Raw genomic sequence first — 24,295 nt, forward strand, 5'->3', positions numbered from 1 at the left:
GAGTTGATAATTTCAGCAGAACCAGGGACAAGCAGCTGTTGTCCGGCTTTTTTCCTGGATGTTGTCTAGCTGCCACATTTCATTTTGGAAAAGCAGTGATCTATTTTAATTAAACAGTGCATATTAGGCCTCAAGTATGGAAGCCGTTTGCTTTTCCTTCCTCTTTTCCGTTTCCTGGCTTGGATTTTTACCTTTCTGACTAAAAACTTGTGTAGCTTGGTTTTTGCTTTATTGGAGTATCTGTAGTCATTCATTTTAAAATACAAATGCATGGCTTTATGGAAATTTATCAGTGAATGTTACCATCTAACCCAGTTCTTATTTTTAGTGCACTCGTGTTATGTGGACTCCACCTCTTCGTGAAAGTTTCTCGTACCCATTCCTTGTGATGCAGATGTTGCTTTTGACCTATATTCTCAGGTACCTCTCAGTTTATACTTGGGTCTTTACAATGCTTAAAAAAAGTTGAATGTCACAGGACACTTATTTAAGTGTCTTTATTTAAATATTTATTTTAATGTCTCCGTGTGCTGTAACAATGGTATCATTGACAGAGAAACTTTCCTGTGGCTGTTACATTGCAGACGCTGCACCAGTAGAACTGCAGTCATATTACTCACTTAATAAAAGGAAAAACTTTGCAACTTGAAGACACGATTAACATAAAAATCAGAATTATTGTTGGCAAATATGTATCTAAAGTAAAAATCAGAATTTTTGGTTGATGTCCCTTCCTTCCCATGAGAAACAAGCTGATACTTCATCAATTGGTTTTGTCCCTCTTGGAGAGTGGTATGTTGGCTGCACGTAGAGTAAGGCTATGCTTTGCAACAGAGGATGCTATAGGCACCCATAAACTAGTGTGTTCTTGCAGTTTTCTATGACTCATTAACTAGTCTATTTAACTAGTTCAGTGATTTAGAGCAGTCTAAGTACATTAATGCAGGGATGCTCTTGAGTTCATTAGCCCTGCTTTTCCATGATTGTTTCTGGCTTGCAACATGATTACGTTACTGTCTTGCCTCTGCCTTGGAAAATAAGCATGACCATTCATACTTTAGGGTTTCTGCACCAACTCCATTGCATCAGATTTACAATGTATTTATGATTTAGCTGAATTTAGTATTTATAACCACAAATTTTCCTTTATTAGGTCATACCAATTTGTAGTTATTGATGTTTTAAGCAAAAATATTTCATGCTTGTCACTAATTCGTGGTTTCTGTATGAGGAAAACATATGTGCTCTCTAGAATTTAGTGAAATTTGAAACGTGATGTGTTTCTGAATTGAACTTGAAGCAACACAGGATTAAATATTTTAAATAGCGCTTATTTCAGGACATGGAGAATAGACTGGGGTTTCAGTTACAGATGAGTTTGTCATTGTCTCCTTCCCTGAAACATCAATCAGGATTGCTAGCAGAAAGTTGCGGAAAGTAAATATGGAAGAAATGTGAGGGAGAGGAGTTAAATCACTTTCAAATGCAGACCATTCTCAAATAGTTGGGATTTCAGCTGAAATGGAAATGGTTGTGACCTGACTGTAGAGTTGTCACAAGAAGGTGAAGCACTTGCAAATGACACACTTTGGCCTGCTCTACTACATACTGCCAGGAGAAGACTTGTTTGGTAATCAGTGACTCATCAAATAGTTAAGAAACATTAAGCATCAGAGCTGTTGTCATGGAAACTCAAGAAAAAAAGGATATTAAATTTACTTGAGCAGTATTATTTGTAGTTGATCAATATTGCTAGTTATTTTCCAAGGTAACTGTTTTTATTGCATTTTCTATTGTGCTTTTCAGTTATATGTAAATACCTGTGTAATTGTACTTACTGATGCCTATTCTGTCTCTTTTTCCCAAGGATTCCGAGTATTAATACAGGAAGCTTGATTGCACTGTGTGTTTCTAATGTCTTTTTCATGCTTCCCTGGCAGTTTGCTCAGTTTGTTCTTCTAACTCAGGTAAGCCTATATTTACCTGTAAATAGCCTCTTTGTCTAATCTGGACAAATGGACTGCTTTGTATAGACAGCCATTGAATTCACAACTATACCAGCGCTTTCCTTTTAGCCAGATTTCACTCTTGCTCTCAGGAAAGATTCTCACCATTTATCACATCACTATTTTTCTAGTCTTGAGTTTAAAAGTTGACCGTTTACACCACTTAGCATTCTGTCTCCAGGATTAAAACAATTTACTTTTCCCATAAAAGCAGCCTTCAGCCTGAGATCAGTATATTAGGACAAGAAAAAACTTCGTGTTTTGGAGTACAAAAATTAAAAAAGGCATTGATCTTGAATCTCTTAAGGCTGTTCTAAAGTTTTAAATGTACCAGTGTTTGCATGGCATGTAGTATCTGGCATGATTTTGCATGATTTCATGTTTAATTTTGATGAGTCTGTGAGTAGTGGTGTAATCTGAGATTTTGGGTAGTTGAGGTAACTTTAGTAACCATTGAAATTAGTGAATGCTAATGGGAACAGTAGGATGCTGTCATACAGCAACTTTCTTAGTGTTTGATTGAAACGAACTGAATTTCAATTGGTTGGTATGTAGCCTGTTGACTGAAATTCATCTGTGTCTCCAGACCTTTTCACTTGTTTGCCTTACTTGAAGCAGATGTTGCTTGGTTTGAATTGATAGCTTTAAACAATCAATATAAGCTGTGCTATGCAAGTTTTCTAACTGCGTAAGAGGAAACCAATAAATTCTGTAAAATATTGAAAGAAAATTGTCACTATAACCTGTTTAAGATGCTGAACCTGAAATTTGAAATTACGGGTTCACTTCACAACTTCATTAATTTCCCATGTGACTTGTAACAGGCTGTCTAATCAATAAGTCAACAAGTCTTATTTTCCTCAGCAGCAAATTGTGGATGTTTCCATACTTTGCTGAAAACTTAAAATTAATGAGTAATTCTTTTGTGGTTTTGACTGATACATTTTGGGTTTTTTGGTTTTGGTTGGTTTGGGTTTTTTTGTTTGTTGGGGGTTTTTTTTTTGTTTTGGTTTGGTTTATTTGTTTTGGTTTTTTGTTTGGTTTGGGATCTTTTGTGTTTGATTTTTTTTTAAATTTTGTTTTAAATTTAAAGGTGGAAGGTAATGTGTTAGTGCTGCATTTTGGTGACTTGCATTTTTATAAAATTGAATACTTATTTCTTAAATATTCAACTATGTTTGATAATTCTTATTCAGAGCACCACAATAGGATTTTTGAAAGAAGTCATTATGAAATGCCTAAGTACTTACCAAAAAATAGCAATAAAAGTTAATGATTGTTTGAATAATCTCTTTTTTTGAAAAAAAAGATTTTAGATAGCTTCGTTATTTGCGGTGTGTATTATGGGTTATATTGACTCCAGCAAATTACAGAAGATACTATCTGCTCATATGGTAATGCTTTTTTAAAAAACCTTAAATCCTCTCGGACTAGTCAAAGCATGAAAAGAGACCATTTGCCTGAAGTGTTTTCCTTAGTTGCACAAAGGTTGAAAACATGCAGTAGTAAGGGAGGGAGGGGTCTGGATTGGAACTAAAATTGGGTTTTGAAAACTACTGAGGTCTTGACCATGGAAAGTATGGTTTAACTATTTGGAGAGATATCTAGAAAGGAGGACAAGAAAATAAACTATTAAGCCAAAGACCAATTTTTCTTTTTTTTTTTCAAAACTGGGTGAGAAAGCCAAGAAAGAAAGGAGTTGATGATAAGATGTGTGAGTTTCTGCACAATAGCTGATTTTAATTTTTAAAGTTGAGATAATGATCAAGTTTTGCTCTTTGAAGTGAGATTACAGTTTTAAATATAAAGGAAGATGTAGACAAGTTTTTTTAAGAAATGTGATTGTGTTTAAAAAAATTTTTTTTTCGCTAAAATTGTGCAATGCTAACTCAGTGGGTGAAAAGAGAATATTTTCCCGGAAAAGAAACTAAATTATATTTCATATGTTTTAAAACATTTTTTTAAATACTGTAAATGATAAACTAAAGGCAGTAGTAAGTTCTGTGCAACTCATTTCTCGTATAAACCAGGGACAAAATAAGCAGATTTGTTCGGTAGATTTTGACAGAAGCAGGATGACATACTTAGGCTTTGTGGCTTATGTCAATAGCTATATCATAATTTTGGTACTGAAGTGCCATAAATAGCCTATTTTCAGATAGATAAACAGTCATGTTATATTACAGAGACAGCTTAGTGAGTCTGGGTAAACTGCCAGTCTGTTTTGTGGTGTTTTCAATTTTTGTCTCCCCCCTACCCTCCTCCTTCTGTGGAAAATGAAAGTCTTAAGTATATGAAGAGGGGAGTAGAAAAGTCTGTAAATTACTATGTTATTTTTCCTTATTCCTGTGTATAAAAGAAGACAGAGCTTGCTTATTGTTTTTTGCCCTCCAAGTTGGAAAATGCAATTCAGATTGCGTTTTGTTAAAAAAGAGAGCCCAGTAGATCAGGATGGTGGATAAAAGTTTCAGTCTTTGACTTTACAACTCACATAATTAGGTGCATATGATCAAATAGTCAGAGTTCTGCTTCCTTGACTTTGATGATGATGGTATTTAAGTGTATGTTTGTCAGTTAGGAGGAAAGAAGACATCAAACATTCTATTCAACATTTTTATGTTTGTCCTGAAATCTAAGAGGTAACAAACAGGATGGAGAACTCATACAGTAATTTGGAAAAAAATTAATATGTTAGAAATAACTTCAGAAATGTAGCTATTGTATCACATAAATTCATCATATGACCAGCATTTGTTCTTAAGTACTTTAAAAAAATAAATTAAAACAATGATCTACACTTGGCTACCTGCTGCCATTAAGTCCTTACAATCAGTGTTTTTAGATCAAATTTGCAAGTGTGAGTATCAGTCTTGCACTTGCCTGTAAAGCAGGTATTTTTAAATTTAAAGCTGTTAACACATTAGGTAATTCTTACGTTTACTATTTTAAATGGAATTATTTTTATTTTCTTCTTTCAGGTATCTCTTCTGGTGTGTTTTATTCTGATGTTCGGTAATTCAATGTTACTGACATCATATTACGCTGCATCTTTAGTAGTTATCTCGGTAAGTTGCTTAAGAAGAATCAAAGGACATGTTAAGACTGCAATACTGTTATATATGTATTGATGTAAAATACTGCTGCATTACCAGGCAGATGAGAAACCTTTAATGTGAGAAACAGAATTAGACCATCATGATATCTGGTGAAAGGGTAAATACTAATTCAAGAAATCATGAATTTACACCAAAACCTCTTGGTAAGAGAAATTCAGTTAAGACTCAGCTCTTCTGCTTTTATAGCTCCCTTCTTTTTATAAAAATATAAAATTTACCATGTATGTAATTTTGACCAGAGTAACTGTAAAACAAGAACATGAGCAAGGAGGAGCTTCATTTAAACGCTTCTTATTGTAGTGAATCCTCTAGTACAGAACAAATGACTAAGCCATATGTAATAGCCGTTTAAGAGCGTTTGAAACTGCTGCATCATACTGCGATTTAAGTGAAATTATTCACTGAACATTCATCATCTCATCATTCATTATCTTAATTTTTCCTTAAATAGGAAAAAAACCCACAACCTCTTTCAGTTTCATATAGTTCCTCATAAGGGATTTATGTACATAAGAAATAGGAGATAAGGTGTTGTGAGCAGATCCTATTTAGCTTACTGTAAATCATCTTAATTTCTGATTCTTTTTGTCTCTTTGTTTGTTTGTTTATCTTTTGTCCATTGCAGGAGTGTGGTAATTTCTCATTTATGCTAACAATAAACTGCCTTGGCTGCATATTTGCTGTAGTATAGTTTGCTTGTTATAAATCCTTTCTACTTTCTTGTAGCAGCTTTTTAAATTATATATTAAGTACAAATTGAGTTGAGTTCTCAACCTGTTGAGTTCCTTGCTTATTTTCTGCTTTGAAAAAAGTATTTGTTGTTTGTGTGTTATTTGGATGCTTATATTGGCCTCAGTCTCTCATATGGACTGGATTTCTGGAAGCTTTTAATTACGTTGTTCGTCAAATTAGCCTAGAATGGGTCTTCCTTGTGTCATAAAATTAACATACTGTGAAACAGAAAGAAGTGACTCCTGCCACCCTCCATGCTCTGTTGCCTTACTTGAAAATTGTTTGTATTATGCTGCCAGTAATTTATTTATTGTTTTAGTCTCTTGTCATTCACAGAAGCAGACAGGATTCAGTTTCTCATTGGCTTTGATTTAAAGAAGCTTAGAACTGAATAATACAGAATCCCCTTACTTGTTCAGGAGAAAAGTAGTCTTCCATTAATTGTACTCGAACTGCAGGAAGAGATTTTATGTTGGCAAGTTTTGCCAGTGCAGGGTGAAATCATATTAGTATATATTTGTTTGTATCTCAGGTTGTATTAGCTATGGAAGATTTTTTAATAAATAACTGTGTGATGCAATAGGCTTACCAAAAGGAAAAACCTCTCATTCAGGATGCTAGAATAGCTTGTTGTTATTACCTGAAAATGTGCATTCATTTTTTTATTAGGGAATTCTTGAATGGAGTCCAAAAGTCTTGAAAAGGCGCAAAAGAGAAGTCTATGTATGGGTAAGGAATTCCATATATTTTGAATTTCAGAGAAAAACTATGACCTTTTTTTTTTTTCAGTCAGGTACAGAAATAACTTCTGGTTTAGTTTCTAATCACTGAAAATCAAGGAATATAGCTGAACTACTGTCTTTAATAAATTGTCAATGTTCTCAGCAATTAACCTTAAATTCCTAAAGAAATAAAGAGGGCATAAACATACATTTATATCAGAAAGCTGAAATAGCCTTTAAATGGCAACACGTTTAATTCTAAATTGTCAACTTTACATGTTTACAAAACCTAAGATCTGTATGGAAATCCTTTTAAAGTAAAGGTCAATTTAGAAAAGGTAGGTAAAAGGCTAACAGTGCTTGCAGAAATGGAGATTGATACTGCATTAGTATATTCACTAAAATGTGTCCTATATAATTTTTTAAGGATATTTTTATGACAACAGCAAACAGCTTAAAATTCCATAGGGAAGCAAGTCGGAGTAAAACACTGTAGGGTGTGTGGGTGAGTTTTGAGGGTAGTCGAAGTCATGTCCATACAGGGAGAACACTCCCAAAACTATTACAAATAAAAAACAACACTGTAGAAAATATGAGAAGCGACTTGCTGCTTAAGACATAATGTTAATATGTAAAAACGTATTACATGGGAGCATACCAAGACTATGCCTGACTTAAAACAGGCATTCTTATTAAATGAAGGGTAAGCTGTTAGCAGAACTGGATGAAATTCATACAGTTATTATAAAGGCATTAGAATAGGAAAGAATTAAAATATTTATAGCAAACTGCAGTGCATGTATACATGCCTGGCTGTGGTACCAGGGAAAATCAGAGTGTAGGCAAATCTCACATCAGTTTTCTGAAATAGAGATCCAAGGCATTTGTGGAACAGCAGACTAATAAATCTGGTTTTTGCAAAAGAATAAAAACATGTACAATGAGGAATTTGTTAAGCTGTATGTATGTGCAACATAATGGGAGACATCCAATGCAGCCTCTGTGGAAGGAAGTCATGCCTCAAAAAAGTGTTTGACTTCTCTGAAGGATGTAGATAAGGATGTGTGGGTGAATGTAATGTACATAAATTTCAGGAACTCTTTGGAGAAGCTATCTAACTGGAACTATAAAAAAAATTAAACTCCACGAGATAAGGTGTGAATGTTAGAAGGTCAGAAACAAAGGGTGGGATTAAATGGTAAATTTTCAAAAGACCACCACAACCCTAAAAGCATCTATAAAATAATTGATCCTAAATAAGGTCTTACCATTCAGCAGAGAAATCGCATTATTCTTAAGGAAAGTTCTCTGAACACATCAATTCACTACTGAGGAGGTACCTAAAAGGAAAATACATGATGGCAATCATGGAGAAGGACCTGTAGAGAAAGCAGAATTTTTTTTTTTAAATTTTGTAAATTCATACGTAACATTGTAAATACTGCATGTAGTCTCAATGTGTGTTATTTTTAAAAAAATCAATTCAAAAGCTAGAATGCCTCCCCCCCAAAATCTACTACCATTAAGTAGAGTATGAAGATAATTATTAATGTAGATTTACCAAATAGCTGAGATTTTAAAATATGGTAGAATTCTACATCTTGTAAAATAAAGGGAAATATTACAAAGCCAGTGGATAAAAGTAGGATATAATTACAGTTTTTTTAGTGCCCCTTAACGCTAGCAGCAGTAAGCTGGTAAGGGATAAAAAAGTTACTGTGGAAGCAAAAAAACCAGAGGCATTCAGTAAAGGATTAGGATACCTCCTAGGTATTTAGGTTTCTTAGCAGCCATTAAATGACATGACTGAATGTAGCCCATCGTCACATAAAAACCCTGGTTACATTAGGGCAAAGATCAGTTTGTATTTTGTTGCATTCTCTCTGAAAGCATCTGCTGTGAGTCCCAAATAAAAGATACTGAGACAGGTTGTCCTATTCAGCTGATCCAGTTTTATAAAGAATTAGCTAGATTAAGCTACACTGCCAAGAATTTAACCTTCCTGGTACAGGAATAAACTTGATACGTAACTAAAAGTAGTAACTGTATATACTTTCTTTATATTTCCATCAAGTTTTAATCTCAGATTATCTTGAGACGGTGCTATAAATCAGCAAATTCCTCTGAAGATTTGAATTACCAGGGTAGCACAACCTGATAATGTAGAGCAGCTCTTGTCCAAAAACAATCCCTACATCTGTGCAGAACAGATGGAACTGACAGTGAGGCTGCCCCTGTTTAAAGTTAACTTTGGTACCCCCTCTGCTACAATATTGTATGCAGTGGTACAGCTGTAGTGTAAATCAGTTGCACCAAATTATTTCAGCTGTAACATAGGAGAGTTTGTAAGTAGTAGCTAAATTTAAGAAGCCTTTTAAAAAAATTTGTAAAAGTTAAAGACATACTCATTTCATTCTAAATGTATTTTTCAAGGTCATTGAAGGATGTGCCTGGTTATTTGGGACAGTCACCTTGAAATACCTGACTTCTCTTGTGTTTGGAATAGCTGATGATGTAAGTTCTCTTATCAGAGTATCTGGTTGGTGTCTTTCAAAAATTATATAACTCTTCATATTTGATTTTGATATCTTACTGATATACTTTCCTGAATTTCCAGTATTTGTTTTGCAGAAGTGGGAGAGAGCTTGTATATTTGCTTTTTCTTTCATTATGTATTACCACTTTGAGATGTTATTACCAAAATTCGTGATAACACAAATACTTTTGTCTTAGTGAATGCTCTATGTGTGTTTTAAAATGTAGATTTATAGGGCTTTGTTTGTCTTGGGGATCTTCTACCTACACATTTTCTTTATTTACTCAGTTTGTCAGTTCACTCTTCTCTGAAGCTAATTTGTAGGACAGTTTTGAAATGCTTGTTGTAACAAGTACAGCATTTGCTGTACTTCATTCAGCCCCTTTATTATATTGTTAAAAACCTGTCTGCAGGTGTGTATCAAGGGGTAAAAGATAGGAAGCTCACATCTTAAAATATGACCATGCAAAATTATTCTCATGTTGAATCAAATCACAGTGGTAACACCCTTTTTTCTGCTGTTTTCTGCTTTTTATTTAACATTGTCTAATCTGTGTTAGACTCAAAGATATTATTTAATATACGGGAAGTAGATTTTTGGTGTTCCTGTAACAATATTGTAAGTGATATGAACTTCTGCTCTAATTAAAAATATTTCTCATACAATTTAATTTCTCATATTTATACTATTTTGTTGTGGAAAACAGGACAGTTTTTGCTTACTACAGTTTGGTATTTCTTTCCTGTATATCCTACCAGGCTCATATAGGAAATATATTGAAATCTAAGTTTATTGGCTACAAGGACTTTGATACATTAATGTATACCTGTGCTGCTGAGTTTGACTTCATGGAAAAAGAGGTAATTTGGTCAAAATATGTGATCGTGGAAGAGGGAACTTCTTGCTTTATCTTCATTTGTAACTTAAAACATTTGAGAACCACACCTCCTTCTGCCATTGTAAGTTCAAGTGCATACTTTTGAAAAGAGAAATTAATGAACTAAAGCTAAATTTAACTGGGCTTATTGCATTTAAATGAACTTAAACCAAAGCAGTGTTTTGATTTTGGATCTAAGAAATGTGCTTGATTGAATGAAAGAAGTGCTTCCTCAGGAATAAATGAAAGGTTACAGTTCTGCAAACAAGATTTTATGGGCCTCTCAGTACCTGGTTGTGAGCATATGGAAAATGTACTGAGAGCTGCAAAGGCCTTATGTAGTAGGTTTAGACTACTGAACAGCATTGAAGCTTCATAATGTGGCATTAATAGACTTGTTTTAGTTTATCAGTATCTAGATATGCATTTAGAATGTTTATAGGTTAGTCATCCCATAGTACTCACATTCAGGTGAGATACAATCTATTTCTCATCTTTGGATGGCTTGCCAAAGAACTGGAAATAATTTACTGATGACCCTAGTATTATGTCTTTAGTATGATCGCTGGGTGGAGTTTACATTTACATTTTACTTCAGGAAGAGCTCCTTATATTATTTTCTTTAAAATGGTGGTTGGAATAATTATAGATGAAGGAAAGCAATTAATGAAGTTGATTTCCATTTTAGACTCCAGTAAGATACACAAAGACTCTGCTATTACCAGTTGTTCTGGTGGTTTTTGGGGTAATCATCAAAAGGGTAAGTGATTGATTTAGTGAGTCACCTTTACCTTGAATTCGCATTGCAGTTTTTTTGAAGGGATTGCTATTTATTTATTTATTTATGTATTTATTTGAGATGGGAAGAAATTGGTGTGGTGGGTCAACCTTTGCTGACTGCCAGGTGCCTGCCAAGCCATGCTCCCATTCCCTACCCTCAGTATGATGGGGAAAGAAGAGTAGAAAAATCTCATAGGTTAAGATACGTACAGGGGGCTCACTCTCTGGTTCACTGTCATGAGCAAAACAGACTTGAATTGAGGAAGTTCAATTTAATTTTTTGTAAATTAAAAATAGAGAAGGACTTCAAGAAGCAAACTCAAAACTAAAACCATCTTCCCCTCATCCCTAGGCTCAATGGGTCCCTTCCATAGGCTGCAGTTCAAGAACTGGGTCAGGATAGGTCCTTTCCATGGAGTACAGTTCTTCAGAAACAGACTGCTCCAGCAATGGTCCTCCACAGCTCCTGCCAGAAAATGTGCTCCTTTGTGGGCTCTTGTCCATAAGCTGCAGTTCCTGCCAGGAGCTTTTTTCTTTGCGGGCTCTCTGTGGGTTGCAGCATCCTTCAAGGCATGTGCACCTGCTCTGGCATAGGGTCCTTCACAGGCTGCAGGTGAATATCTTATCTGGTCCACCGTAATCCTTCACGGGGCTCCAGGGGAAAAAAACCCCTTACATCACAGTGGTATTCTCCAAAAGCTGCAGTCTCATGGTTATCATGGAGCACCTCTTCCCGCTTCTTCACTGACCTGGGTGACTTCAGGTTTGTTTCATTCCCATTTTTCTCGCTGCTCTCTCTTAAACTGCTGCAGAGTTACCTTTTTGTAAACATGTTATCAATAGAGGCCTCGCCTGTGTTGCTGATGAGTTCAGCTTTGGCCAGTGTTACATCTTGTTTGAAGATGTCTGGAACTGGCTCTCTCTGACATGGGGCCAGGCCCGAGTCTGTTCCCACAGAAGCCACCCCTGCATTGCCCCTGCTACTGAAACCTTGGTACATAAACCCAATACAGATTAGAAAAAATACAGGTTTTCAAAAACGTATTTAAAATTCTGTATTCTTTTTACAAAGATTTTTGCAAAGGTCCAGCCCTGAGTCAGTGATAAAACTTGCTTTGATGTTAAGCGCCAAAAAAAATTTCTCTTATTTAGCTGATGAATACTAAATCTGGAGTTTATAACTGTTTTTGTAAATTTGATTATGTATAATTTGTATAAAAACAACTTACAGTTTGCACAAGAACAGATGGGATAACTGCTAACTGCCTAGCTAATTAAACATCCTCTAAAAGAAGTTTTAGCTAAAACATTGCATGTCTTTTGTCTTTGCATTATCTCAAAAAGAGATTACCCAGGTGTAGTCTAATTTAGCAAATGTTAAAAATGTTTCAAAATGTTTTTGAAAGTTTGTTCATACTTTTTGTTGTCTCTTGTTTTCTTCAGGCAATTAAATACATTCTGTGGTCCTTGTCTCACACAGGCCGATATGAAAAGTAAGTATAGTCTTCTTTTTTAATGTAAAACAGAATTTTCTGCTGGAAGTTCATTTGATTTGCTATATGCTACATGATTCAGAATTCTACAATAAGTTGGTCCTTTTTGAAAGGTTGGTTATGTGCAGTTCAGTAACTGAATGGATGTGCTATAAATGGTATTTTTATATTAGAAATAAAACTAAGGTTAGCTGCTAAACCTGTTTTAGACATCTTAACCCATTTATGCCTTGACTTTGTATTTAATGATTTATTTGCTGCTCTGTTCCTAAACCAGTATTTATTTATGTGCCTTTTTGCTTTTTTTGCTATAAATAGTGAAAGCAAGTTCTTTTTTCCTAATTATTTTCTTCCAGGTTATAAAGATACCTGAGTTTCATCTCATGGAAGTAATTAAAAAAACCTGCTAAAATCAGTACTCAAGTTTTCGAAATAGATACAGGGATTGAGGAAGATAGTTACTGATTTGCAATTTATTTCAAAGCTTGCATAGAGAGTGAAAAAATTCCTGGCACTTGACTCATGCTTACTGGATTAGTTGCATTGTGTAATGCCATTAGAGATGCTTTTAAAATAAAACCAGTGCTTCTGTAGTACATAAATAATGGTGGGTTTTGGGTTATTTTTTTCAGAGAAGAACGTTTTAACCATGGTGAGGTAAGAGTCTTCTTCTGCACAATTTTATTCCTGTTAATGCAGCTACTCCATATTGAAATGCAGGTTGCAGTGGGCTGATGCTGATACACGTGGTTTATTTGAAGCTAAGTATTTGCATCATTAATTCCCTCATCTCAGTTGGGTCTGGTATGTCACCAGAATAACTCTGGAATGTTGAACAAAGGAATATACTAGCTAATGGGGGTGACTGCGCAAGAGAGGAATCTTGGGCTTTTACTGTAGCTGTTCAAAAAGACACTGAAATTAGGCTGGACCTTCCATTTTCCACATGGAGACTGAGAAGGAGATTGGTTCCTTTACTAGGGTTTCACATGACATATAATGTTCAAATTCTGTTTGGAGATATGCCATAATGAATATAACAGTACACATGGTTCTTTTTAGTAAAATTGTGCAAAGCAATGTAGTGTGTCCTGCTCTGAAGCCCTCGGCACAGGAAGAACACGGACCTGTTAGAGCAGGTACAGAGGAGGCCCACAAAAACAGAGGGATAGAGCACCTCTCCTATGAAGACAGGCAGAGAGTTGGGGCTGTTCAGCCTGGAGAAGAGAAGGCTGCAGGGAGACCTTATTGGGGCCTTTCATTGCTTAAAGTGGATCTATAAGAAAGACAAGGACAACTTTTTAGCAGGGCCTGTTGGGTAGATTTAGACTAGCTGTAAGGAAGAAATCTTTCCACAGTGAGAGTGGTGAAACTGGGATCAGGTGGCCCAGAGAGTTGGTAGATGTCTGTCATGGTTTAACCTCAAGTTGCCTTAGGGGAGGTTTAGATTGGATATTAGGAAAAACACCCAAAAGCGTTGTCAGGCAGTGGGACCAGCTGCCCAGGGAAGGCATTAAATCACCATCCCTGGAGGCATTTAAGTACATGTAGATGTAGCAGTGTTAGATTAATGAGTGGACTTGATCATAGAGGTTTTTTCAGACCTAAATGATTCTATGATAATCAATCAGATAAAAGCACTGATTGCAAAACTGCCTCTGATTTAGCACAGCACTTTGACAAGTAACGTAGATTAATGTTAGGAGTAGTGAGTGACATCTCTGCTTTTTAGAATACTAAAGCAAGCTGCCTCTGATTGTGTGATTATCAAGGGTGATCTTATTTGCTTCTTTTATTCCATACTTGGGTATTTTGGGCACTAAAAAGCAGGGTCTCTTAACATCTATAAGGAAGTTATACAAGAAATTTTGCATATATAATTGCCTGCTAATGTCTAAGGATTTTTTAAATAGATAGCCATTTCTCTAGCTCCTTTTTTTTTTTATTGTTAATGTTTATCCTTGCTGTTACTCCATTCCTTAGCATATTACATGCACTTTAGATAAAAGATAACAGAAAGTCATTATCACCATTGAAAATATGAATATCTTTACTTTGACTTGGACTCTTTCAGACGAGCTCATCATTTAAGCCATACTGAAAATGAGGTTGTATGTTTAAGGCAGAAATGAAAAGTATGCAAATACGCTTCTGTGTCTTGTGGTTTCTTTTTTCTTTTCAGCTGGTATTCCATGCATTGCAGCTGTTGGCGTACAGTGTCCTAGCGATTTTAATCATGAGACTAAAACTGTTTTTAACACCACATCTGTGTATTATGGCTTCCTTGGTGTGTTCAAAACAGGTAAGGTCTCTTTCATCCTGTACATATCTCAATACTTACAGTATTACACAGATACTTGTCCTAAAGCAGATTTCTCTATGTGTAATTGCTGAATCTGAGAGTACCTGATAAAAATAAACCAGATTATATGGCCTGACAAAAAATGGTTCCATTCTCCCCTCTTCCCAAATAAAGCAAAAGTGTTGTTTTATGCAGCTTGTCCAACTGCATTATGATAGAAGTCAACATGCTATGTATTGAGCTTGAGCACAGGGAGACATATACTAGGTTTTACTGTGTTTGCACACCTCTATGCCACTGCAAGTTTTTATTGACTATTAATTTTATCCAGCGTTGGATTTTGTTTACACTGTGTTTTCACAGCTCTTCAGAGCTTATTGCCTTGCATATTTTTTGTCTATTAATTCTTTCCAGAAGTCTCATTTGAAGTCTTGCATGTTGAAAGCATTTCAGTCTTAAAAATCAAAAGTCGTATGCCTAACTCAGATTTCATCTTTCTACTTTGAAATCATCTTATAACATTAAATGTTACTAGATGTCCTCCAGATATAAAAGGTCTTAGAATAGGCTTTCCATGTTTCATTATCTGTGTTTTTGAGAAGTGAATGTGATTAAATCTGTATTTAAATAGCTGTTTTAAAAGCTTTGAACATGCAGCAAAAGTAGGGTAAGTAGTCCTTTGTCTGGGAATCAGGCAGGGAGGTAGATTGGAAACTGAACAGCTGGGCTAGAGAGGGATGATCAGTGGTACAAAATCTGGTTGAAGGCCAGTAACCTGAGGGGTCAGTGCTGTGTCCGAGACTGTTCAGTGGCTTTGTTAATGGACTGAATGATGGGGCAGAGCGTAGCCTCAGCAGGTTTGCTGATGGTACAGAACTGGGAGGAATGGCAGAGTCTTTCACGTGGTGCCCAGTGACAGGAACAGAGGTGATGGGCACAGGCTGAAACACAGGCAGTTCCCTCTGAACATCTGGAAACTTCTTCACTGTGAGGGTGATAAGCATTGGCACAGGTTGCCCAGGGAGGTGGTGGAGTCTCTGTCCTTGGAGGTATTCAGAAGCTGTCTTGATGTGGACCTGGGCACTTGGCTCTGGGTGACCCTGCTCAGGCATCAGGGCTGAATCTTCAGAGGTCCCTGTCACCCTGCACTGCACTGTGATTTTGTAGAAAGTGTCTAAAGGTGAGCTAGGGTGGTGTGGTGAAGGCAGTTCCTGTCTGTGAAGCAGCTGTTTGATGTGTCAAACAACTGGAAGATCAGTGAATGAGACAGAATTATGCAAAGAGGAGAAAGCTGTCTCATGTTAAGCCAGCTGAACAAAGGATTGTTTTCCAGAAAACTTAAGTTGCTTCCTGAATGATCTTTAGGGAAGGGCAGTTCTTCATAACACTGGACAGGTTACACAGTATCAGGCTGCTTAAATGTTTGTGCTCATCCATTTCTTGATGCCTGATTTATTTGGCCTAGGTGAAAGTGCTGAGTGTTTGCCAACATCAAATGAATCTGTACAGTTACAATATGAAATGCTAAGAAATTGGCGAAACCTCTTTCTTTAGACACCTTGTAATTGAGTACTGAGACTTAGGAATTTCCTCTACATGCTTGCTATTCTGGAAGATTCACAGGTGTTCGGTTTTCCAGCTCTTAGCTGTTCTTGAAATACTGACATCCTCTTAGGTGGTCTGGTTGTTTAAGCAATAACAGTTGCACTGGTTATTTTTCTTAGTGACCTTTCATAAGGTGTTTCTGAGTAACTTGAAATGAAACTGCTTTTGAAAAGTCAGAAAAACAAAATGATAAAATATTCTTTTAACATGCAATTTCTAGGTAACAATTACGATTTAAATTAATTATGTCCAAAGTTGATTTACTCTTAGTTCTTTTTTTAACTGTGTGCTTCTTTATGGGCTTTTCTGCCCTGTTGGTTGTGGTGATGGTGGTCGTAGTAGTAGTAGTAGTAAAGTTCTGTAGTGAAGTTCAGAAATAGAAGTATTTATATATTTTGTGCCACTGTAAAATCTGTACTGATTTTTTTTTTTTTTTTTAAGCGCCTGAGTAATAGCATTTCAGTAATTCTTCCTGGATTGTTGTGGGTGTTTAGAACTGCAGGTGAGGTCATCAGGCCAGTTAATAAATGCTGATGCTTTTCATAATTGTTGTGTGTTGGATCTTAGACGATGCCCCATCATTAGTTTGTAAATTTTGGAAGGGAGGACAGGTTCAGCGTATTTTGTCGATATTTTATTTTCTGCTGCTTCCAACTGCGTTTTGGCCCTTTGGTTGTTCTGCTGTTTCCTATTGTAGAGTGAGAGTAAGCTGCTCAGGGAGCTGCAGTTGAACATGATAAGCTGTTCTGGGAGCTACCCCTGCTGGACCCTGTGACTTTGGTCCAGTGACTTTTGCTTCCTTCATTGCAGCATCATGAAGGCATAGTTGGCTTGAAGGAAATAGGTCATGAGTGCTAGGGAAGGGCTTTTAGATTGCTGTAGTTCAGACATTTGTTTTGTGCAGAAGGGGATAAATGACCAGCAGCCCTATATAATACAGCCTGGGAATATCCTGGCCCTGGCTTGGGCCTTAGGAGAAGTGTTCAGGTGAACCCAACTTTAGGTGAACAGTCTAAGTGAAAATAAAATCTATTTCCTTGTCCTGTTGTTAGTGGAGGTTCTTTTGCCTGTTCAATGTATTCCCTGGATTGGTGCTGATTCATACCCACAGAAGACAAGCTGGATACTTTTTTGGTCTGATTGATGTGTGCTTTCTTTAGTAGGGAGAGGCTGGTAATCCTCCAAGTAGTACAGGACTGGCTTCAGCATGATAGAGAAACACTGGCCCTTAAGGCTATTGAGCCACCACTGGGCAGATCGCTTCTAAGACTTAAGCAAGCAATAAGAAAACTTTTTTTTGTTCTTGTTTTGGTTGGTTTGTTTTTGTAGGGCCAGGAAATTATCAAGTGGTTTTAAATGAGCTTTTTCTATCCTACTGGCTGCTGAGCAGAAGTAGTTTTTTGAGGCTGAAAAATCTGACTGTATGTGCAGTACTGATCCAGAATTTCTTGGATGGAGGAAGTTAAGAAGGGGAAGATGGGACTTGTGACCAAATGATAGATTAACGCTCAGTACATTTATCATTGGATAAAGTTTTAGATGTTTGAATGAAGTATAAGTTAATAAGTGACAATTTGGTTTTATAGACGCAAGAAGAATTTAAGCAAATTTAACATAGGCAGTTATCTTACTGTGATTGAGGCCAACACTATGCTTTCATCTAGCAGACCATGAAAGTTTGTCTGCAGTATTATGTTAGCATATCTAATTTATTTTGAGGCTAAGAATTATTATTTGCATATGGACAAGAAATTTTGTATGTTGTGTTCTTTCAGCCCACTGCGTGAATCCCTGCACTTCCTATTTTCCCATTACCAGCAGCTTCTGGCAGCTGATGGGCAATAAAAATGATAATGTTCTTTTTTTAATAAAGAATATTTTCATTGTCTGGAATGCTTTCTGGTGAAAAGAAGTGACCTAATGTTGATTTTTCATTGGAAAGTAATTCACTTTATAACACATTTCCAAGAAAGGATTTTTAATAAAATAAAAATATAAAGTAGCGCATCTTTGCAAAGGGAGTAACTCCCTTCTTCTGTACAACTGCATTTTAGAAACATGTGATTAGAACCTTTACTTCTCTTAAGTTGAACAAATAGGAGTTATTAAATTAGGGCTCAGTTCAGTTTTCTCATCTAATTTACTACTTGTGCTTCAAGTTAGGCCCAAATTTTGCTGTTGTTTCTGTTCAGACTTTTAACCATTTACATCCACACATTTCCTCTTTTTTATAGGAGAAATTATATTATCCTAAATGAACATTTTGAAAACAAAATGAAATAGCTGGAGAAAGACTTAAAGTATTCATTTTGAAAAAAAAAAAACAGAACAACCAAAAAACCTTGAATTGATTAAAAAAAAAACCACATAAGGAACAGCACCCCATGAAAGATTCTTCTTTTGAATTACATATATTCAACCATTCTAGGCTCCTTATGTAAACAAAATAGTGCTAAATTCAGAGGCTTTGAACATCAATGAGGTTTTATAAAAGTGTGACAGTACTGTAATTGATTTGAAAAGCTGTGGAACTGTCAAAGTTCTAACATGTCCATGAAGTGACATTTTTGCAACTGTTGGTAAAAAGGAGGTTTGCTTATGTAGCACAGCCTATGAATTAATTCATTTCACTTCATCCTTCCAGATCCACACAGTGGTCCGGCCTATTTGGCACATTAACTTGCCCTGGATAGTACTGCTGTTCTTCTTAGAGTGTTTAGTGAGTCTTTAAGGATGAGAGTAGAGTATGCTGTATTTTTGGAGAGGTGGCTGGAGAATTTTAATAATCTGAGGTAGTTTGTGGTTAGTTTATAAGAAAGATAACACACACTACCTAATTGGTGTAGTCAGCCTAGTGGGAGCTTCTGTTGAGAGACTTTATTTTATTGTCTCATGCTTTAATTAAAAAAAAACAACAGGTAATGGTACTATGAATGAAGTGTATCCAATTAGTGCAGGTTTGATATTTCTGATGTGTGAAGCCTTCTCATTAAAAATAGCTTGGGAAAACATGTAATTTATACTTTCTTATTTAAGGTTAGGTCAAATATGGGTGAGATAAAGTGTTCCTGCTCAAACTAAGCTTCAACACAGCAAATTTAGTACTACTTCTTTTAAATACCTATTTCATATTTTTATGAATATTTGCTTAAAGCCTCCAGCAAATTGTCTTTAGGAAACAATGCAAGCCCCAGTTCAAAAAAGGAAAGGGTAGGATTTAAAGCAGCATTAAACTTGTTATCCCCAAGTCTGTTTTTCTGATATGTTTCAGAAGTTTGCAGTACAATCTCTAATCTGTATACTGCAGATAAAAACTCTAAATGTAAATTGGAGATACAATACTGTAGAAGTCCAGTTAGCTTTACTGAATCATCTTTACTTGCAGATTTTGACATTTGAGCTACAATTTTAAAAGTTCACCTTAATGTGATTTAAAAAAATTTTTTTTTAATTCATTTAGAATTGCAAATGTAATGTGCAATATTTGTTGAACGTGAATAATTCTTAGGAATTATATTCTGAAATATAATATGTATTGTGTATAATATTATATTACTATATTCTGAATTATAATACTATGAATTATAATCTGAAGCTTTGTGGAGAAGCAATAGCAGAGATGTTTCATAGTGTAATACATGTTAGGTTCCTTGTAGAGAAATAAAAATGAGTTGTTCTGCATACAACATTACAGAACTGTTGTCTAGGAATTAATTGATTCTTGCATTTCAGTTGTTTGGATGGCTCTTCTATAAAATCCAGCCCAAAACATTGGTCTTTGCTATTTTAGCATTGATGACAATAGAGGGATCTGCAAACCTTCGAACTCAGTGGAACATCATGGGAGAATTTAGCAATTTGCCACAGGAAGAACTTTTAGAGTGGATAAAAGTCAGTACCAGACAAGGTAAACTATTTAATAATACAGGATGTCCCCATTTACTGTGAGATAGAGCCATGGAACCTGTCACGAATGACCGCAGAGGTGTTGCTACTGTCTGTGGCTTTGTTATGTCTACTTGTCCACATAAAAGCTATCTCCAATGAAAAAGAAGCACCAAAAGCTTGCTCCAGGCTACTAATCTGGAGGTTCTAACCACTGGGGTAGTATTTGCAACAAAAGCATCTTTGCCAAGTCCCATTAAAACAAATTTTTACTTAAATGACACTGGTCCTGTATGTGGGTCCATGATCACCGTTTTGCTAGAAGAGAATTAAAAATGTATGTGTGTTGTGGTTGCACCCTTCCTTTTCCTAAAACATGTCAGAAAACTGGTTGGAAACAAAGTAGTTGCCTTGTTAGAAGGAAAATATGTAAAAGACGTGGTGGACTGAGATTTTATTGCCCATTTAACACTGGTGAAAGAAGTGAAAAAAATAAAGTGTGTTGTTATAATGAATATGTTGTTCTACCCACTCAGGAAAAATAAGATGCATTAAATCTCCATTCTTAGATGCTTCGTTATCTAGTGGCTTATATTGAGTTCAAGGTTAAAAAAACCCAACCTAAAAACTGATTTTTCTGCATTTCCTGTTGATGCCCATGTACGGCCTTTTAAAAAGGAGTACCCTACCCTCTTCATGGTTTTTCTACAGGATTACTGTTCAAGTATTTGAATTGCTTCTCTAACTGTTCAATTCCTCATTTCAAAAATGCCTTTGATTGTGTGTTTCAGATGCAGTTTTTGCAGGAGCAATGCCTACAATGGCAAGTGTTAAATTGTCTACACTTCGTCCTATTGTAAATCATCCTCACTATGAAGATGCAGGATTAAGGTAAGTTTTGCAGTTGATGTTTTATTGGTATCTGCTATTCATTCTCATAATGTTTGTAATACACAGTAGGAATGGCATCAGGTTATGTTGTAAAATTTGTTAAAACCTCATAGAAGTGGATTTGTTGTTTCAGTCAGATTGAAAACTGATGCATTATTTCTTGAGGACTTGTGTTCATCAGAAAGCATATACTCCAGGGACAGATATGGTTTCAAACTTAAGTACAAAAAAATCAGGATTAAATTAAGGAATTGGATTTAATCTGTACAATTATATCCTTTCTTCATTCTAGTTACTTCTGACATTGTAGAGAGATATGATTTTTTTTTTCCCAAGATATCCAGTTTATTTATTTTTGTTAGCTTTCTGTGATTGGCTGTCATTTTTTTGTGATAATTGGTTAATTATTGAAGCTGAAATTTTGTAATGGAGTTACTGAGATTTGTACTCTTGTTATTTTCAAAATCAGGACATTTGCCTAAATGGAAATTGATTTATCTGAAAAGGTCATGAATTTCTTTTACTAAATTTAATAATTAATCATTTTTTTGTTAATTTGGTGAAACTGCTTAAAAAAACTCCAACACAACAAGAAAACAGCAAGGTAGGGATAAAAGAGAAAGGGCAGGGATTCATTTTATATGCTTTATGTACTTATTTCTCTGCCTGGCATTAACTGGCTTTAACTTTTGATCAGCCCTGAATTGGTCAGACAGAGGGACTTGGATGATCGCTGTAGGTTCCTTTGAACTGAAATATTCTATCCTAGTTAAAAAGACACAGGACAGGGCATGTGTGGGGTAAATAAGGTGCAGGCGATACCTGTATCAAGTATCAGAAACTGAATGGGACTTAACAGTGTCATGCTTTACACATTCAGAGGAGGACATTACTGGATGTGATAGGGACTGGCCTGGGTTGGAGGGACCCTAAAGGTCATCTGGTTCCAAAACAGGATCATGGTGTCCAAGGGCTGATTTTGCTTGATCACGGTAGGCAGACTCCAGGTCTTGTGCTCCGCATTTCAAAATGCCCCAGCAAGGGCAGTGCGACCATAGTGACACAATGAGGGTGATCTTTTGTGGAGACTTGGCAGAGGATTGATTCCTTCTGATCATCTCCAGTCCAGGCAAGGTCATTTCTAGTCTTGAGTATTACATGGTGAATGCATTGCTTTGATATCTTTACACTTTCAGTTCACAGTAATCATGGATCTTGTTAGTTGTCTCCTGCTACAGAAAAACCAAAGGGCTGTACATGTTCTTCTTGGAATCATATTTGTGAAGACATAATCACACTTCAGCAAATGGCACTATTAATGTAAACTTTGCTTTAGCATAGTTACCTTGTGAAATAAAAAAGCCTTCCTCTCCAGTCTAAGGTTAAAGCTTACATTTTCATGCTATATTGCAGCTAACTTAGATTCTTCTTTTTGAAGGGCCAGAACTAAAGTAGTGTATTCCATGTACAGTCGAAAACCTGCAAACCAAGTAAAAAGGGATTTGATAAAACTAGGAGTGAATTACTACATTCTTGAAGAGTCATTGTGTGTAAGCAGAAAAAAGTGAGTAATCTCCTTCTTTCTCATAAGAATAATACACCCCTCAAATATGTAGTCTAAGATTCATATCAAGTGGTAGGTTGAAAGTGTTGATTTGTGCTTTATTTATTAAAAGTGTCAACATACATTTCTGTCCAGCATCTCTAGATAGTAATTGGTGTAATTGACTTTACCCTCATAAACAACTTTTTGTTCTTTGTGTGCACCTGGAAAGCTGTGCTGTATGTATTTTTAAACTTCACTGTAAAACACTGAGGAGATTTACAAAGGAAAGAAGTCATTATTCTCTGATGACAAGAACAGATGTGTGTGTGTAATGAAAGCCTAGTATGAATAAAAGGTGCAGAGTAAAAGCTAATTGGAGCACCAAAATATTATGACCACTAATAGTCACTAAAAATTTTGTCACATTTAAGCTGTTCCTCAGAAAGACCTATGCTTTTTCTTCCCCCTCCTTTCCCCTTGATTTCTCTTTCTGGCCTCCAGAACACAATTAGTTTGGATTTTTGATTCTATTTTCTTTTCATTTAGAATAAAATTAAATGCATCTGTTCAATTTCTTTGCTATTATCTTTGTTAAAATTCGAAAATTCTCAGTAAATCTACCTTTGAAAGATAGCTGTACAGGGAATTTATGTTGGCTATGATCTTTTATAAAAAGCAAGGAGTTACTACTTTAAGGTGTTTTATTTCCTGAGTTTTCTTTAGAAATGTTAGGAATGTGTATACCACCCTCCATTTTATAAGAAGATTTAAGGGTCCCTGGTAATGTATAATGTATTGTATAATTTGAGTTGTTTTATGTGCTTCCTCCTCCAAATTAATTCTTTATTAATTACATAACTACAAAAGCCAGATGCATTTTACACATTCCCAATACTATTTTTAAATTACTACTATATTTATTGATTTTGTAATCTGATAATTTTTCTAGTATAAAGACAAACTTAAAAAAATACAGATGGCACAATCAAGTATTCATGGAGCACTATGAGGCAAGCTTCATGGGGGTTTTATGGCATTTTTTCATTTCTCTTTTCATATTCCTCTTTTTTAGGCCTGGCTGCAGTATGCCTGAAATTTGGGACGTTGAAGATCCTGCTAATAGAGGAAAAATTCCTTTATGTACCCTTATGAGCAAGGATTCCAGGCCATATTTCATCACAGTATTTGAAAACAGCAATTACAGAGTCTTGAAAATTCCGAAGGAATAACATTTCAATGCAATGAAGCATCAGTCTTTCAAATCTTTAAACTAGTAACTGTAAGAATTCTAAATCAGAAATACCTTTTTTACTAGACTTAAAATGGAAAAATGTGTATTTTATTTTTTACCATTTTAAGTGAATTCTGATTATAGAAATATCTTAAACCTAACAGTTTGGATTTCTATTTCAGGGTCAGTCCCTTGAGATTTGCTATGCAAATGATTATATGTTTGCACATTTTATTTAACACTGATCCAAAAAGAGCTAAAAGTAGCTATGGAAAAGTTCGTAGGCGGACTTGAAGCTTCATTTTTTTGGTGCATGTTATTGGAATCCTATTGATATTAAAAAAGAAGACTAATAAGGGTAATATTTGCAGTAAGCAATAGTTTAGCTTCTCAGTGTCCAAGGGTTTTTAGCATTCTTATGCATTCAGAATAAGCTGGCATAATATACATGAAATTCTTAAGGGAAAATGCTTTATTCAGGAAAAATCTGTCATAGCCTTAGAAAGATACTAAAATAAATCCTTCACTGCCTTAACTAGACCTTCAGCGCCTAACTTGATAAGAAATTACTT

The 24,295-nt window shown here is 35.5% G+C and overlaps 1 protein-coding gene across 1 annotated transcript in view; it reads left to right on the forward strand.

Moving 5' to 3' along the window:
- The window catches only part of DPY19L1 (dpy-19 like 1), a gene marked incomplete at its 5' end in the record, with an annotated part of 43,756 nt that extends 19,822 nt beyond the window's left edge, over positions 1–23,934 (forward strand). Inside the window, 15 exons of the mRNA XM_017734598.1 lie at positions 329–420; positions 1,868–1,967; positions 3,323–3,400; positions 4,985–5,071; positions 6,524–6,583; positions 9,010–9,090; positions 9,872–9,973; positions 10,679–10,750; positions 12,214–12,263; positions 12,896–12,920; positions 14,446–14,565; positions 19,903–20,077; positions 20,847–20,946; positions 22,385–22,510; positions 23,565–23,934. Coding sequence (XP_017590087.1) covers positions 329–420; positions 1,868–1,967; positions 3,323–3,400; positions 4,985–5,071; positions 6,524–6,583; positions 9,010–9,090; positions 9,872–9,973; positions 10,679–10,750; positions 12,214–12,263; positions 12,896–12,920; positions 14,446–14,565; positions 19,903–20,077; positions 20,847–20,946; positions 22,385–22,510; positions 23,565–23,721 — 1,425 coding nt within the window. The remainder of the gene's footprint in view (positions 1–328; positions 421–1,867; positions 1,968–3,322; positions 3,401–4,984; positions 5,072–6,523; positions 6,584–9,009; positions 9,091–9,871; positions 9,974–10,678; positions 10,751–12,213; positions 12,264–12,895; positions 12,921–14,445; positions 14,566–19,902; positions 20,078–20,846; positions 20,947–22,384; positions 22,511–23,564) is intronic.
- Between the last annotated feature and the right edge of the window lie 361 nt (positions 23,935–24,295).

The sequence above is a fragment of the Corvus brachyrhynchos genome, unplaced genomic scaffold (genome assembly GCF_000691975.1).
Source record: "Corvus brachyrhynchos isolate BGI_N302 unplaced genomic scaffold, ASM69197v1 scaffold94, whole genome shotgun sequence".
In the NCBI taxonomy this organism is placed as follows: domain Eukaryota; kingdom Metazoa; phylum Chordata; class Aves; order Passeriformes; family Corvidae; genus Corvus; species Corvus brachyrhynchos.